Source organism: Argopecten irradians, chromosome 3, assembly GCF_041381155.1.
Source record: "Argopecten irradians isolate NY chromosome 3, Ai_NY, whole genome shotgun sequence".
In the NCBI taxonomy this organism is placed as follows: Eukaryota; Metazoa; Mollusca; class Bivalvia; order Pectinida; family Pectinidae; genus Argopecten; species Argopecten irradians.
Window position 1 is genome coordinate 27,091,746 of NC_091136.1, and position 15,811 is coordinate 27,107,556.

Genomic DNA, 15,811 nt, shown 5'->3' on the forward strand with positions numbered 1-15,811 from the left:
CTAACAGCTGAGGATACACACATCTTACACTGCCATATATACTTACATAGAGGAACTATATATACAGAGAAAAGGGTCACAATGATACTATTATACAGACTAGCAATATACACAACTGTTCTGTTAGTTTTTTTTCCACAGATTCAGTCGTCTTTGACTATCTTTCATTTTATACGAGATAGATATGACATAAAACGTATAGAGCCAATACATTACAAAACAAACGGGGTATTTTTCAATATCTAGTGCAGAAGAGATAGCATATTGTGAGTCAAAGAATAAAATTCAACATCATGTAAAATTCATAAACCTAAGATAATGAATTAAGGTATTTGATTTTTAGGCCTAGCTAGCTATTCATTCTTTGCTGATTAGAGAGTTATCTGCCCTTGTGTGAATAGGTATAGTAAACGATTGTGACAACATTATTTTGTGAGCAAAAATCATGTCGTTTTCCCTGAAAATTATGATGTTACACTTACAAAAACATGACAATATAATCAATACCTACTTCAAAAGGTAGACAATTTATATGCAAATACAGAATATCATCACTGAGCAAAAATCCTAAAGATAAAATAGCCTTTAGGTATCTAGGAAGAAGAATCCTAAAGCAGATAATTAATTTGATTTGGCCTTAGCAGACGAGGAATAGTCAAAGGAAAACTTTAGTTGAGGTCCTTAGGTATTGGAAGAAAAGTTCTAAAGCAGACAATTGACTTGATTTGGCCTCTGTAGAGCAGGAATGGTGCAAAGGAAAGCCTTGGGAGTCCTTATAGGTATTTGATTCCTATAGCAGACAAGCAGACACTTAACTTGATTTGGCCTCATTAGATGAGGAAAGCCTTGGGAGTCCTTTTAAAAGTAATCAAACAGACAATTGACTTGATTTGGCCTCAGTAGATGAGGAAAGCCTTGGGAGTCCTTAAGTAGACAAACAGACAATTGACTTGATTTGGCCTCAGTAGATGAGGAATTGTGTAATCAGAAGCCTTATTTAATGGGCGTGTACTTCTGTTTCTGAAGGAGTAAAGGTCATCTAGGGACTGGTAGGTTATACTGTAAGGGTCCTCCTCCCAACAATTACACACCAGACTAAGTTCAAATTCATGATCAAGGGGCACATTTTTCTTCACAGCTGCAACTATAAATATGTCTTCATTTTACATCATATCTAAACCTTTTCCTGCCCTGAACAATATATCATGCATATCATCTAACTCGAAATAATTAATTGTAACTTCCAGCACTTATCTAACTATAATACTTCTTTAAGTAGAAGTTATCATTAACACCATTTTACCACTGAATAATTAGTTCTTAGTTTGCTTGTACTATAGTCTCCTTAAACTGAAGTGTCACAGCCTAGAGTCGATCACCTATACATTGACAACCGCTGATACATGTATATATGCCGAATGACAGTCTACATGATAAAATTTATCCTGTATCATATCAAAACTGACACTTTCATTCAGCTAGCTGTGTTTTGGCATTGTGATAAAATGTCTTTGATTTATGTTTGCACTTGTCTGAGATTTAAGTCTCATGAAATTCTCTTCAAATCTGCATTTGTCCTAGCATGCTGTGACCCATCACACAATACAAGAAAATGGTTTGGAGTTTTGGCTATTATTTTTATGTTGGCACTGAATTATTCATAACAAGGACTAAATGTACTAATGTTAGACCATATTCAGTACTAGTACATATACAAGACCATATCTTGTCTCGTTCAATCATCAGCACATCAAAATATTCAATTTCTGTCAGAAATATTGGACATATCCTAGTATATACTAAAGTTTACTCCCAATGTCTGTTATGAATATTTTGTCTTTTCTTTTATTCTATTCACAAGCTAACCATTGTCTGTCTGAGCTCTTTAAAGATATTGACGGCTCTGCTATTCTTCAGTCGATTTTCCATCCCTGCATTACCATTTGGAGTTATCAAAATAACTATTGTATTCACTATATGGATTGGTGATCAATTATGACCAGATAAAGCATGTAAATAAATACACAATCAATAATACATGTTATCTAACTGCACATTAGCCAAATTTACAGTTTCCACACAAATCCATCAATGGATTCAGATAACAGTACAATTGTGTATGTCTGATGCCAATAATCCTAATGGTTTTGTATATATAGTACCCCTAATCCCCATACAAGCATCATATGATGCATGGCAGTATTGCACTGACTCTATTGTTTAGTACAATCTCCTCTGCCCTTCCGCTTTACCATAAGCAGTAGTGTCCAGGGATGAGGACAAGTTCTGCCTGCCCTGTATCCGCAGCCAAAACATTCGCTCTCCTAACAGTTCCTACTCACTTATTCATCAATACTAAATGTTCCCGGGAGTCTCGCTGATCTAAGTGCCAACCGGTTTACTGTGGACCCCGATCATCAAACAGCTAGATGGATCTCCATCTACTTCATCAAATATGAATCACCCATATTTACAAATCATTTGCAATTCATGTCCCAGCCTTGACTGCTTTCCTGGTGGACTCCCTATGTAAATCGCCTAAGAGGAACACTTAAAAAGGAGGCCTAGGCTAGGGGCTCAATCTATTCCTTTGTTTTCTTGATTGGTGATCATTTATACTTATTTATATTAGAATACTGTCCAGCCAGTTATTTTTTGCAGGTCAAAATTTTCGTGATTTGGATCTTAAACAAGGGAATTCAATTTTAACCAATCAAAATTTTGTGATTTGACTTCAAGTGCATATATAATTCAACAAATTTTACTATTTCACTGATCAAATTGTCGTGACAAATACCTGTCAAAATCGCCAAAATATCATACCCGCGAAAAAATTACTGGCTTTACAGTATACAAAAACTAAAACACCAGACATTAACCACTGGACCAAAATATGAAGGTAGAACACTGAACAAAACAAAGTGCTAAAGAATATTCACTAACAGAAATATAAAATTGGATTCTGTACATCCATCAAATAAAATAGCACTAATACAGATTTATTGCTTAGAATGACACAACAACTTGAACCAATCGGTTTCGCCAACTCTTAATCTAATATGTAAGAGGGTGATAGAGTAAGACTCAGAAATGACATAAGATGCTAATGTCTATAACAAAAACTCCATAAAAACGTTGTGCCTTTAATTACACTCATGCAGAATGCACATAAAGAGAACATCTACAGGCTATATCTGCAGTGAAGTTAGCGCGGTATAGACCCTGGCCACGCTCCCATTCCACAATCAATACACACTTTGGTTTTCTTGCATATTTTCCGATTGAAGGATTGACATACCATAGTAATTCATGCCTTGCCCAAGTAAAATCCAATATTCACAAAGTATGTATAATCAGAAGGAGGATTTAAATAAATTAATCACTTATCAGTTTTTGTCTCGTCTAAAGCTGTGGCCATATTAGATTGGCAGGTGATGCTTCCGTGCCTTATTGAGTGATATGTTACGTCAAATGTCATTTACACGGATAAACCATATATCCCCCATTAATATTAATGTTACTGCTGCTGTCTTTTACAGGAAAACATTTGAACATCAATACCACTTGTACTTCAGAATGCCACTTTCAATCCCAGTGAACTTCACGTAACATTGCAATTCAAATTTTTTATTTATCAGTGCTTAATTTCTAATTCATCATTTTTATTATTTTTCATTTAGCAGAGCTTAATTGCTAATTTATCATTCTTTCTTAATGTGTAATTGATCATTCTTATTTCTATTTTTTCATTTATCCAAGCTTAGTTGATCATTCTTGGGTTTTTTTTTATTTTTTTTTAGTTTATTGTCCTAGTAACAGCCTGGGTCAATCAAGAACCTGCTAGTTTTAGATGACAGAGGAAAGCCGGAGTATCCAGAGAAAAACAATCATCCACTTGAAAGTACTAGTAAATGCCCCACATGATATTCTTGTGGTAATATGTTGGAACATCCTAACCACTCGGCCACTGTGGCACAGGACACAGGAACCCACAAGTTAAAATACGCGACTTATAATACATACCAAAGGCTTCAAGGACGGTATTGGCCTCCAGAATCTGTTGTTCCACCCAGAAAGACACATGATTGGTAACACTACATAGGTACTGCAGGATAAACTTGGTACTCTCCGTCTGAAACACAGATAATATTACTGACAGGGTTTTACCCATGTTTTAGCCTTAATATTAATACCACAAACATTGGAACATCATCACAGGTTTTATTTTGTATGTCATAAAATATCTAGACAGTCACTTAGACATAAATTGATTGAATTCTTAATAATCACGTTTGATGATTTCATAATCTTGCTGCATTTTCAAAGTGTGACAATAAAATCTCAACATGATGGGGAAGATTGTCACACGTACCAAATTGTTTGAAATTCATATAACTTACACCTATCCCTCAGGGTGTAAATTAAAGATAAACAGAATTAATTGACATGTACATAAATGAAGAGTGAGAAAGCTTATTATCAGTATATTCATGTATATTTAACAACAAAGACTTAGCTTAAAGAACTATATGGTCACTGAATAATGATACGCGTGTCTTTGATTATGAAGATACATATCTTGGTATATATAGAACGATCATGATTATATCAGATGAAGCTGTGTTCCAAAATCTGTATTATAGACATGTAGTGATGGTTTGAGTGTCATTGGATTAGTGTTTGTACATATGATATGCTTGGAGGGTATCATGTTTAATACTTCCATGGAGCTATCCCTACACTGGACAGAATCAACAGTAAAACTGTCCATTTACGGAGGTTTAGCCTTTTTTATGAGTATGTGTTTATCTGATCGATGGTCAGAGAAATGATAATACCAACTATAGAAAAGGTCAAAACAATAGGACAGTGTGGCATTATGTACATCAACAAGTTACGGGAGGTACACAAGTCAGGCACGGACAATAGGGAGACATCACTACAGGGAGACAATAACAGTGTACTAGTGTAGGATTTTGTTGTGGTTATCAGAAACACAATCCACTCTCCTCCCTCCATGTGATTACATTAGTTAGTCCCCATGAGACCTTACAGATCAATGCTATTTCTGGTCTAATCAATGTGACCTCCGTCCACCAAACAGATGGTTAAACAGCCCCTCACATACTGGACACAACAGATGGTCAGGCCCCACGCGCCCGCGTACACACACATCCCCCTAGTTTGACCACTTTGGTTCATGGCTAAGGTTAATGTTTTCTCTGTTACCTTAAAGGGACCATTAATCCCCAACCTTGACTACATATTATTGGAGGAATTATTGATGTTCTGCTTCTTAAAGAGCTGACTTATTGATGTTGTAGCCGCCTGTTAAAGAGTGGTATTTTATAGTGTCATCTTCACTATCACGTGCCTAATCAGGCAGAAACACTACAATGTGTAGGATTTATTTAAGGAGTTGATGGACACATGCATTATATATATACAATCAATATCGGATTCCCTTCTGATGTTATCCTTCAGAGTAAATGGTTTTCTACCTAAAGACCAATCAGTTTATAATGAGTTTTGGAAAAACACTAAAGGGTAATGAACATTTCATTTTCTGTCCCACTACAAATAACATGTTGTTCTTTGCAAAGAATTAAAACAGCAATGCTTGACAATAAGACCCTTCCTCTTTTATTCAACTATTTAGGAACCACACTTTATCTAGTAGTAAGTCTCTTATCCCAGATTTTTTAAATGGTTCCAGCTCCACGAAAAGAGTTGTTTGAAACAGAAGAGAAGAATATGTAGAGACCAGACTCGGGTTTGAACCTGGGACCTCCAAACACTAGATATGATCTAATACTTGACCTGCCTGGTCACCAATGATTGACTCAGTCTCATTCCGTTACAAAACATGTATTTTGATGGATGCTTTCGTAACCTATTTGTAGCAGATACATTAACCCCTTTTCACCCCCGGAATTTCAAAATTGACTATTCTAGACTTTGAACTAGAAGAATCTTAATGCATATTCAGGGTTAATAGGTTGTATTATTATTACACTTTATTCTGTATGATTTTGTTGTTATGTACCTTTCCTGCTCCACTCTCTCCACTGATGATACAGGATTGGTTGACCTCTGAGGTACGGAGACTCTGAAAGGCCGCCTCACTGATTGAGAATATGTGAGGATCCACATTGCTCATCTTCTTCCCATGAAAGTCGGACACATCTTTCTGTTAACATAAAGTAAATCTTATCAAACAATCCATTAAAATAGCCATGTTTATATAATATGTGGGTTTAGGTTTTGCTGACAGATAGTGCAGGAGCATGGACACATACATCAGCAATGAAGACAACAAGAGTCAACAAAATATTTGACTGTTTGTCAAGACAAATTTATCCGGAGCATGAAATAAAATTTTACTTATTTAAATCATTAAATTAAACTCATTATAAAAGAAACGTACTGCATGGTGATCATTGATACTATGAGAGATTTTATATGAAATATGGCTTTTATATACAGGTAGATATTGTAGATCTGTAAATGATTATCGCAATGCATCAAAATATATGAAGCATTCTAGTATATGTGGAATATGTTTTAATTTCTTTACTTTTTCAATTTCATTTTGAGTTCTTACAAGTCCACAATCTTTTCTAAAGGAGAAAAAGAAACATCAAAACTGATTAACATATCACTGGAAATGTACAATGAGTCACTATCTCTTCCAAGAATTTATATCTTCAAAAAAATTTAACGGTCACAGTATCCTGATATTTATTTCATCTGACCTTGACCTCTTACACTGTCTATAAGATGATGACTATAAATCATCGGGACTCATCATCCTAGCTATCATTGGTGGATATTTGACCTTGAACTTTGACACTGAACTTATAATGGCAATATGGCAATGAACGCCATCAGGACTTGTCATCTGTGGTTTAGGAAAGCTATGTAGAACTACAACATAATGGTCATGCTGTAAGCTAATTGTATCAATGCACATCAAAATATCAATCATCTCCATTACTGCACCAAACACGAAGATCCAATTCAGCGTCCCCGGCCATGTCTGTGTGCTCTCAGGCCTAACCACCCTAAAAGGCCTAGATATTCCCTTATTACTCATCCCCATAACACAATCACCCCTGAACATTCATAATGAACTGTTCCAGCCATTGAATTAGAAGGGTTCAAATGTGTCTTCAGGAGAGAATGAGCTAACCAGTCAATGAAAGATGATCTTGAGAAGTGCTCTTTTTAATTCAAACCCAAAACAGGCCTCTGGTATAAACGGCCTTTACTAGTTTTACAACAAATGTACAATCAATATCAGAGCCCATGGAGCCAGCCGGACTAGGTCTGGGACACAACTGTACACTAACTACCAGCAACAACTACTTAAATCTTAATTCATGGCAATTACCATATCAGAACCCAGACAATCCAGTCCTACACTTTATCACTTCAAAGTGAAATATAGCAACAATGAGGTGCAGATTGATTCCATCTCAACATTTACCAATCACAGATCTATGATACAGGATCAAAGTGGCTGCAGGCTGCGTCCAGAACATACACAATCATAAATATGTGCATAAAATGTCTCATAATAGCATTGTGAAGTTCAATAAACATGTCCAAAATTATCAGCAGCTGGAACATGTGCAACCCTATAAATGTATGCATAAAACGTCTCATAATCTGAATCTCCAAAGTTCTGGGTGTATTATCCCTAACATGCAATACCAGTACCTGTATTATGGTATTACTATAAGCTATGTGATGGAAATTGTATGTCCTTTACTTTGTAACTTAAGATATCGACATGAATGGGGTTGTTTAAAACTCTGGTTATATTAATGCTATGATATCATAAGGGATGGAAGATATGGCATTTGAAAGACATAAAAATAAAGTCAATTTGACAGGAAGAGTGTTATATTGAAAGTTATCAAGTTTTTCATACTTACAGGAAGGATGTTATTAACGTTTTTGAGTTGACATGCAGGAAGAATAGTGAATGCTTGCTATGTCATTCTTAAATTAAGTGTCTAAAAATTTGATAAGTTATATAATTACTCATTATATCAAAACCACACTTATTGCTATTCTTGTATTGATCAACATTGCTGTCACTTTTTTATAACACTCTAGCATCAAGGTATACCAATTCAGTATAAAAATTTCTTTAAAACATTAGGCCAACTGCATGAATGAAAAGTTCCTTCCATTGGCTGCCTTCAGTATATACATGTATCGTAACTTTCCTCACCCGACTATAAAACAACACTATGTTGCATTCCAGAAAACTTCAGTTGACATTTATTGCTACTTAGCTTTAACACCATAATAAACAGGTACCTGAAGGGTCTGGAGCTCTCAAACCTATACTGAAACAACTCCATATAGACAGTGTTTGGCCATTTGGGTGTGCTGTACTATAACTTGAGTGGACAATTGGACTGTGGAGGTTGCAGTATGCCTATGAGTGCATTAACTGAGTATTGTTTTTGTCAGCTTTGTAACAAAGGGTTAATTTGTGAACAGCTTCATTGTCCACAAAAGTTAATTGAAGACTCTTGAAAATGCAGCAGCTGGCCATGCTACTGTCTTGATGCATCTTATATAATTATCAAACAAAAGGTCAAGTCAAGACTTTCTTTGCAATATCTGATCATGGTTGCTACCATCTCCATGCATATATATGCACCTCAATGAAAATTAAGAAACAAATCACAAGAGCTAGCTTAGATTGGTCTATAATGACATCAGACAAGAAAACAAACTACAGCCAGGTTACCTTAGCTTCCAACACACATTTTATTAATTCACCTCGTGTCCATGAACCAATTTAAGCCTAATGTACAGTACGAGGATACATTTCCATTTATCCTCTACCATAAATCTTACTAAAGGACACAGCAAAATTTTCCTGAAGATGCATGCACAGGCCACTTTAAATAAACCTAGCTATTAATAGGATGAGTCCAATCATCCAATCAACTATAAGAAATGAAACTTTTTAACTTCGTTACACTGAGGTAACAGCCACAGATATATGAAGACTTACCTGTTCATATATTGGTAGTTCCTTGTAAGGATTGACTGCTACCAGGATAGACCCTGTGTAAGTCTGAAGGTGATGTTAAGGATAACATAGGTCAAAGTTCATAAAACAAATGATAACAGCACAATATATAAGCCTATAGCTACTATTTGTGTCTGTCTGGAGTTGAAAGAAATGAATTAATTAATTTGCCAAAAGTATGTGATTCCAATTTCAACAAAATTTTATTTTAATACAATTGAATGGGAATGAAATAAAATGTATATATACAAGGTCTATATGTATGATCTCCACGATCCTTTTTAAATATTCTACTCATTGCTCTTTTAATTAACTGCAATTATAATGGTGACAAATTAATGGCTAATTTATTGGTATCAAATTAAAAGTTCACCAATATTAATGCCAACTTGCTAGATTGGATTCATGTTCATGAGAGAAACATAAGATTGACATTGTTCAGAAGGGTGAATATAAATACACTATTGTAACCATCATATATGATCTCATAACTATTTCAAATAAATATGTACTTGATGCAGGGTTTTTGTTTACAAATATCAAAATATTAGGCAGTAATATAATGCATACTTCAGCATTTCCCGAAGTTGTTTATCAGGGCCTCCAACAAACATGACAGATCTGTAATATTTTATCTATTTATATCAGTGTAGGGCAACCCTATGGTTGAAACTGTCTGATTACATACCGGTAGGCAGAAGATGTTACCTCCATGTAAGATTCAAATTCTTTGACTTAAAAAAAAATGTAAATTGAAAAAAAAAAGTTTAATTCACCTACTTTCAAATGTATACATACACAATTTGACCTACAGCTATAGATAAAGTCACACCTGCCTGTAAAGAACGGCATGCAGATCACAGATTTATTTCATGTATATTTTCCATCTTCATCAATTTCAACATATTTGTAAATACATATATAAGTTCATATTCAAGAGCTGTTAATTATATTATTCTATTAAATTTTACAAAATAAGCTGTAGCCAAGTCTTATGTACTGTAATATACAATGATCAAGCAATTGTTCAATAATATAACTAGACAATGAAACTAGGGGAGATAATTTTGGAAATAGAAAATATAATTTATCAATTAAACACGACCTTGAAACTTGGAGGATTGAGTTAATTATTTTAGAAGTAGAATTCAAACAAGAATACCAGTAATAATAACCAAAACAATGAAACTTGGGGGAGATCATTTTAGAACAAGAATGTAGAAGGAGCAGGTTGGTGTGGCTTTATACACTGTGTGACACTGGTTTGATGGAGCTTCTTATTTGTATTAGTAGAGTTGTGGCTGGAGACAACAAAAGTGCAGACTTAAGTCAAAACTTAAGTTTTTCTCGTTATTTAACTTATGTGAATTAAATTGACTTAAGTCAGTTTTTGACTTATCGAGAAATCGGGGCCTGACCATGAGTTCAATTCCTGACCAAAGCACACAACAGGAATGAGTATTTTCTCTGTTCTTCTACAAAGATAACAAGATCTTAGATAATAATATTAGTGTTTACAGTAACCATTCTAATCTATCCAGAGGCTCCTGATTTAGCTAGGTATTAATCCTTAATGTAACACACAGGGCTAGATGGTTCAGAAGGTGCCAATATGCACATGTTTAGTGTAACACAGGTGGAGGTGATTACCAAATAGCCATCCCACTCAAGTATAGTACTCAGTATAACCAGTACACTGGGGAGCTCTCTACACTGTTACAAAGTAGGAAGCCAAGTCTGGTTACTTAAACATGCAGACTTAAACAAAATGTTTAAGATTTTCTGCTGGGCAGGACCAGAAACGATCAGTAAATGGTACAGATGCACAAACATAAGGTATATACACAAGCAGTATAAGCCAGGCCAGAAGGGGGAACAGCTGACCCTGCTATTATGTGCTATATTAAAAGAAACTGTAAAAGGAGGATGTTCACTGTCAGCCATGTGGGGTAAATTTAATCCATGTTCACAGATATGTTATCTCAAGTTTATTGCTGCTCCAAACATTGGGAACTCAAACTATGGTCTATACATTACAGATTCTATAATGGTCTTTAAATTGATGGAAAACAACAAAATCCCAGAAGCCAAAGATTTTCTCAAATATAAGATAATGATATTGACATATTTTTTTTTTGTTCTAACACAAAACATACCAGGCCAAAGCTTTGTAAAAATACTCATTGCCTGTTTGTTGGGTTTATTGACCCCTAATAAGAAGTGTCTATGTCATTGGCTTGATCCTTTACTGATATTGCAAACACAAGCTATTATCCTATTTTTATTTCTGTCCTGGAGGTTTGGTACATGTATTGTACCTGCTGCCACCATTAAATGATCATAAATGTTGATTGACTTTGTGATTGGAATTTTATCCTCTTAATTCCTAATATCTCCATTTATTCACACAAACTTTGTCATTTTGGTTCCTGTGAGGAATGGCTCAGTACCCCCGTCAGTGACAGTCGGATATGGTCATCCTAATGATCAACACTCAGGGAGAACTGGTCCGTATATATGAAACAATGCAGGTCGGGTGATGCTAGGTGTCTGGCAATATGTTTCCATGAGACAGAGCTAGACAAGAGCAACGCTATCACAAAGAGACACATAAAACATAATGAAATCCTCTACCATCAACACATACACATTCACCACAAGCATGGAAGATCATTCATAATCCTTGATTGGTTTGGTTGATTAGGGTTACAAATGTCCTACTCACAGCTAAAGTCATTTAAATATGGCTTCCCTAGGTCGGTGTGCAGTGCGTTGTATGGTAAAAGGTCTTTGATTTGGGAGGCTGTGGTATATAATGAGGTTCCCTGTAGATAAGATGTTAAAATACAAGACCAAACCACATGTACAAGATATATACAAGCAAAAACCCTATAGATATATCTCTGAAATTTGACTAAATATATCTAAAATAGTCATGCTGGAAATAGACAGACAGTTATATAGACAGCTGAGTGAGAAAGAGTGAACACATGAGTAAACACAATCACAGAAAAGAATTTAGTGGATAATTGGGATTATTTTATAATGCAAATAAATTAAGCATAAAATGTGATCTTAATGGTCTGAAACGCATGAATCTGTAATTACGATCTCCTAAAATCAATAAGAATTGGTTTCCACTTGAGATTAATTACATTGTTACCATATATCAACACAGGATCAACTCAATGCTCTGTGTAGTTCAGTGTGGGAAACTGAGCTGCTTCCAGAAATCAATTTCAGAATGCATACATGTTGATGTATGTGAGGAAAATTCCAACTGTTGATGTACATGTGTTTTCTAAAGCTTCACATACTCAGAGCTACAAACACATGTACAAATATTAAACCTGACATAAAGGAAACAATGTCTTTACTTTTTCATCCTCAAAATCTTTGCAATTGAATGTAGAAAATGTCTGCCCCCGTATCCACAAAGCAGGATGTGACAGGATATGCAAAAGGACAGGACAGGACAGTGGACAGTATGGAGAGTACAGGCCTGGACAGCATCAAGTAACATTATATGCCTCCCACCCCGCCTTCCATTTTATGGTATGGTAGGACATAAAAATAATCAACATCTCACCACAGTTTGTGTCTGCATCAATATGAATATAATTAAGGTGCACATGTATGTTTGCATGTTTTGACTATTCTACACAAGATGCCTAATTACCCTGTATATGTATAGTCTAACTAGCTGTGTGATACAAGAGGCATTACCCTACAATATCACTTAGTCGCTGTGTTTCAAACCAACCTTCAAAGCTGCCCATGAACTTGAAAGTATCATACTGGTATACAGCTGAAGATGCATGGTACAAACATTGTCACTGTGCACACCAAAAAAATCTGCAGAATTTCAGATTTAAAAATAATCACTGAATATAAATAGTTCTGCAGCTAGATCAATAGTCTTGGTACATGTGAACTAGACGTTCCCTATTACTATGTAACAGATGATCACCCTATTTTGTCATAAAAAAGGCAACTACACTGATGGTATATACCATTGATTAGTTGTCCCTGTTACTTACGTCATGTGTATGTATTTATTTTATGTCTTACACAACCCCAGCTCATAACAAAAGCACATTTCCAGAATTCTAGCAAAGTCCCTTGGTCATTTCAAAACATCTATTATATATTGTGGTAATTGATTCTTCAGAAAAAAGTGTGTTGCGTGACTACTATTTGATGTAACCAGTTTGTTAAGGTTACATAACTAACATGTAGCTTGCACATGCATTTTTGCAATTTTAAGTACATGTACTTACACAATGTATCTATAATGAATCAAAATTATGTTCAAAAAATGTTTTTTAATCTAAAGCCTGATTGTATTTTATCTCTTGATACCAAAACTATTTGCTCCATATTGTAAATACCCTGTCCAATATTTAATTTTCGATTCACAACACTTACATACAGATATAGCACTAAGGTAAAATGCAAACCAAATATTTATAGAAAAAGCTTTTGTTTGGTCTCGAGACCATATGATATGCCTCACTGAGTTTTTTGGGTCACGGTTTTTGTTGTAGGAATTAACTCACAAACACATTCCTTCCTTTCACTATTGTTAGAGAGAGAATTGGAAGTCAATTTCTTTGATAAAAAATAACTACAAATCTGTCTCTACAAAAATAACCAGTGTCAAAAGCGGAACAGCCTTGAGAGTACGATCTTATTAACAGAATGAATTACAGTAATACCTTTATAGTAAAACACACAGGTGATCGTGAGCTGTCAGCTCAAGACATGTAATCATGAGTCTTGATATTTCCTGTCAGCCACACTGACACCTTGCTTTAAGTTTCATGCCTCGTTTTCTTCTTTGTATTCTATTAGTGACCCCGTAATAAGGGGAAAACATTCAACAGTGGTTATAATATTTGAATCTTTATGTGAGTGTTATCTTACATAGGCGGTCCAACTTGCATCTGTTCAATACTATGTGTACACCTTTATTGTACACCTGGGAAAACATACACCTGAAATGTTGACCCTACTTGTCAAACATCAGTGAAGTTCACAAGTACAGTAATATATCTTGTGGTGGAATTAACTTTGTCCAAAAAAAATTAATAGTACATGTGTGTATATGTGTACCTGCTGACTTATATTTATGCAATCATTAGCTCATTTAACATATTCCATATATTAACCTAGCTATCTTAAGAGATCATCGAAAGAAATCAATATTTAAAAGCCTGGTATTGTTGGTGATATTCAATATTGCCAGTAATGTCCTAGTATCTAGATCTATATTTTTTATCAATCATTTTCTAAATAATTAAAACAATAGATTATCGGCCACAGGGGTTGATGCAAGTGGTGAAGATGTTCCGACATAATACCACCAGTCTTCCTTCTCTGGATTTCGAGATTGAATCCCAAGTTAAAAATGTTGTTTTTTTCTCCTAGTACTGATTGTAAGGCAATAGTTTTTTTCTCCTAGTACTGAGGCTTTCCCCCACCTCCTAAGCCTGACACAATCTTAAATGAACCTGGATGTTTATAGGAAACAAACAAATTATAATCAAGTGAAAATAATGATAATCATGCACAATTTCAATAAATAGTAATTACCTGGGTATACATTGTATGATTGATACAATATACATGTATTATGAAAGTTGAATTAGTTAAATTATGGAATTAATTCATATGCATATATAGGACAGTATAGGTCCTTGATGTCTTTCATGTTATTTGTGTATAATAGATGAGTTTTAACAATCACAGACCAACAAACATGTCAAAAAGCATGTCTCTGACACATGAACATGTATGTTAGGCAGGGCAAACACAACTAGCCATCAATTTTGCTTGTTTACACAAATTTTACAGCAATGATGTACAAGGGAGCCCAGTTCCTTGTCTGCTATATACCAACAGATGCTATACTGATGGAAGGCCTGCAGACAGATGTCAGATTTTGTATTTACTGGTGTGGTTCTCAGGGTGGTAAACATCTACCTCAAGCATGAAATCTACTCAGCAGGTTCACCTCCCAAACCTCTCCAACTCCATACAAAACCCCATACATCATCACAGCAGTGCTGAATTCACTCAATTTTTTAAATTTCTGGAGTTTAAATTCAATTCAATTAAAATTTCATTAGCAGATGTATATTTTGTACAGAAATCCCTACTGACTTTGAATGAGTCTCGATAAATCGAAAGTGATAATACCCAATGAAATATTCTGAAAAGCATATATGGTAATTTACATATTTAGGTTGAAGAACTTTCAATTTTTTCAGCTTTCTAAAATTAAAAGCCTGAAAAAAGATTATATATCTGGTAATCATACATATCCATATTATTTTAATTTGCTCCTGCAAATTCAAGTTTCATGTCATCCGAAGCTCAGCATACAACTGAATGATTGTTTCTTTTAAATTGAATTAAAATATTTGGAGGTCTCATTTGGGTCATGATTAAATATACTGCAGTTCATGTACGTATCCAACTGCCCCTGAAATTATCATGCTACACTACTGCATTGTGTAGTTTAGAGATTTCATTTAGCCTTGAAATTATATATCATCTATTCTAATTACTGCATGGATGCACCATACAACTTAAGATTAAATTCAGCCTGTAATGTATAGTGATATGAATAACCAAATTGAAATAAAACTAAATCTAGTAGGTTATCGGAAGCATACAAACCTAAAGTATCTATTATAGGATAACGAGGACAAAGATTTCAAGGTTGCCATTACTACATGATACAAATAT

General features: G+C 34.8%; 1 protein-coding gene across 13 annotated transcripts in view; it reads right to left on the reverse strand.

Moving 5' to 3' along the window:
- The window catches only part of LOC138318038 (myosin-I heavy chain-like), an 84,592-nt gene that overhangs the window by 57,497 nt on the left and 11,284 nt on the right, over positions 1–15,811 (reverse strand). For all 13 annotated transcript variants that reach the window (XR_011207833.1, XM_069260077.1, XM_069260080.1 and 10 more), the window contains exons 3-5: positions 9,041–9,103; positions 6,047–6,190; positions 4,024–4,132 (exon numbers count right to left, since the gene is read on the reverse strand). Coding sequence is in view for 12 of the 13 variants with exons in the window: in XM_069260077.1 (XP_069116178.1) it covers positions 4,024–4,132; positions 6,047–6,190; positions 9,041–9,103 (316 nt within the window). In the remaining variant the exon portion in view is untranslated. The remainder of the gene's footprint in view (positions 1–4,023; positions 4,133–6,046; positions 6,191–9,040; positions 9,104–15,811) is intronic.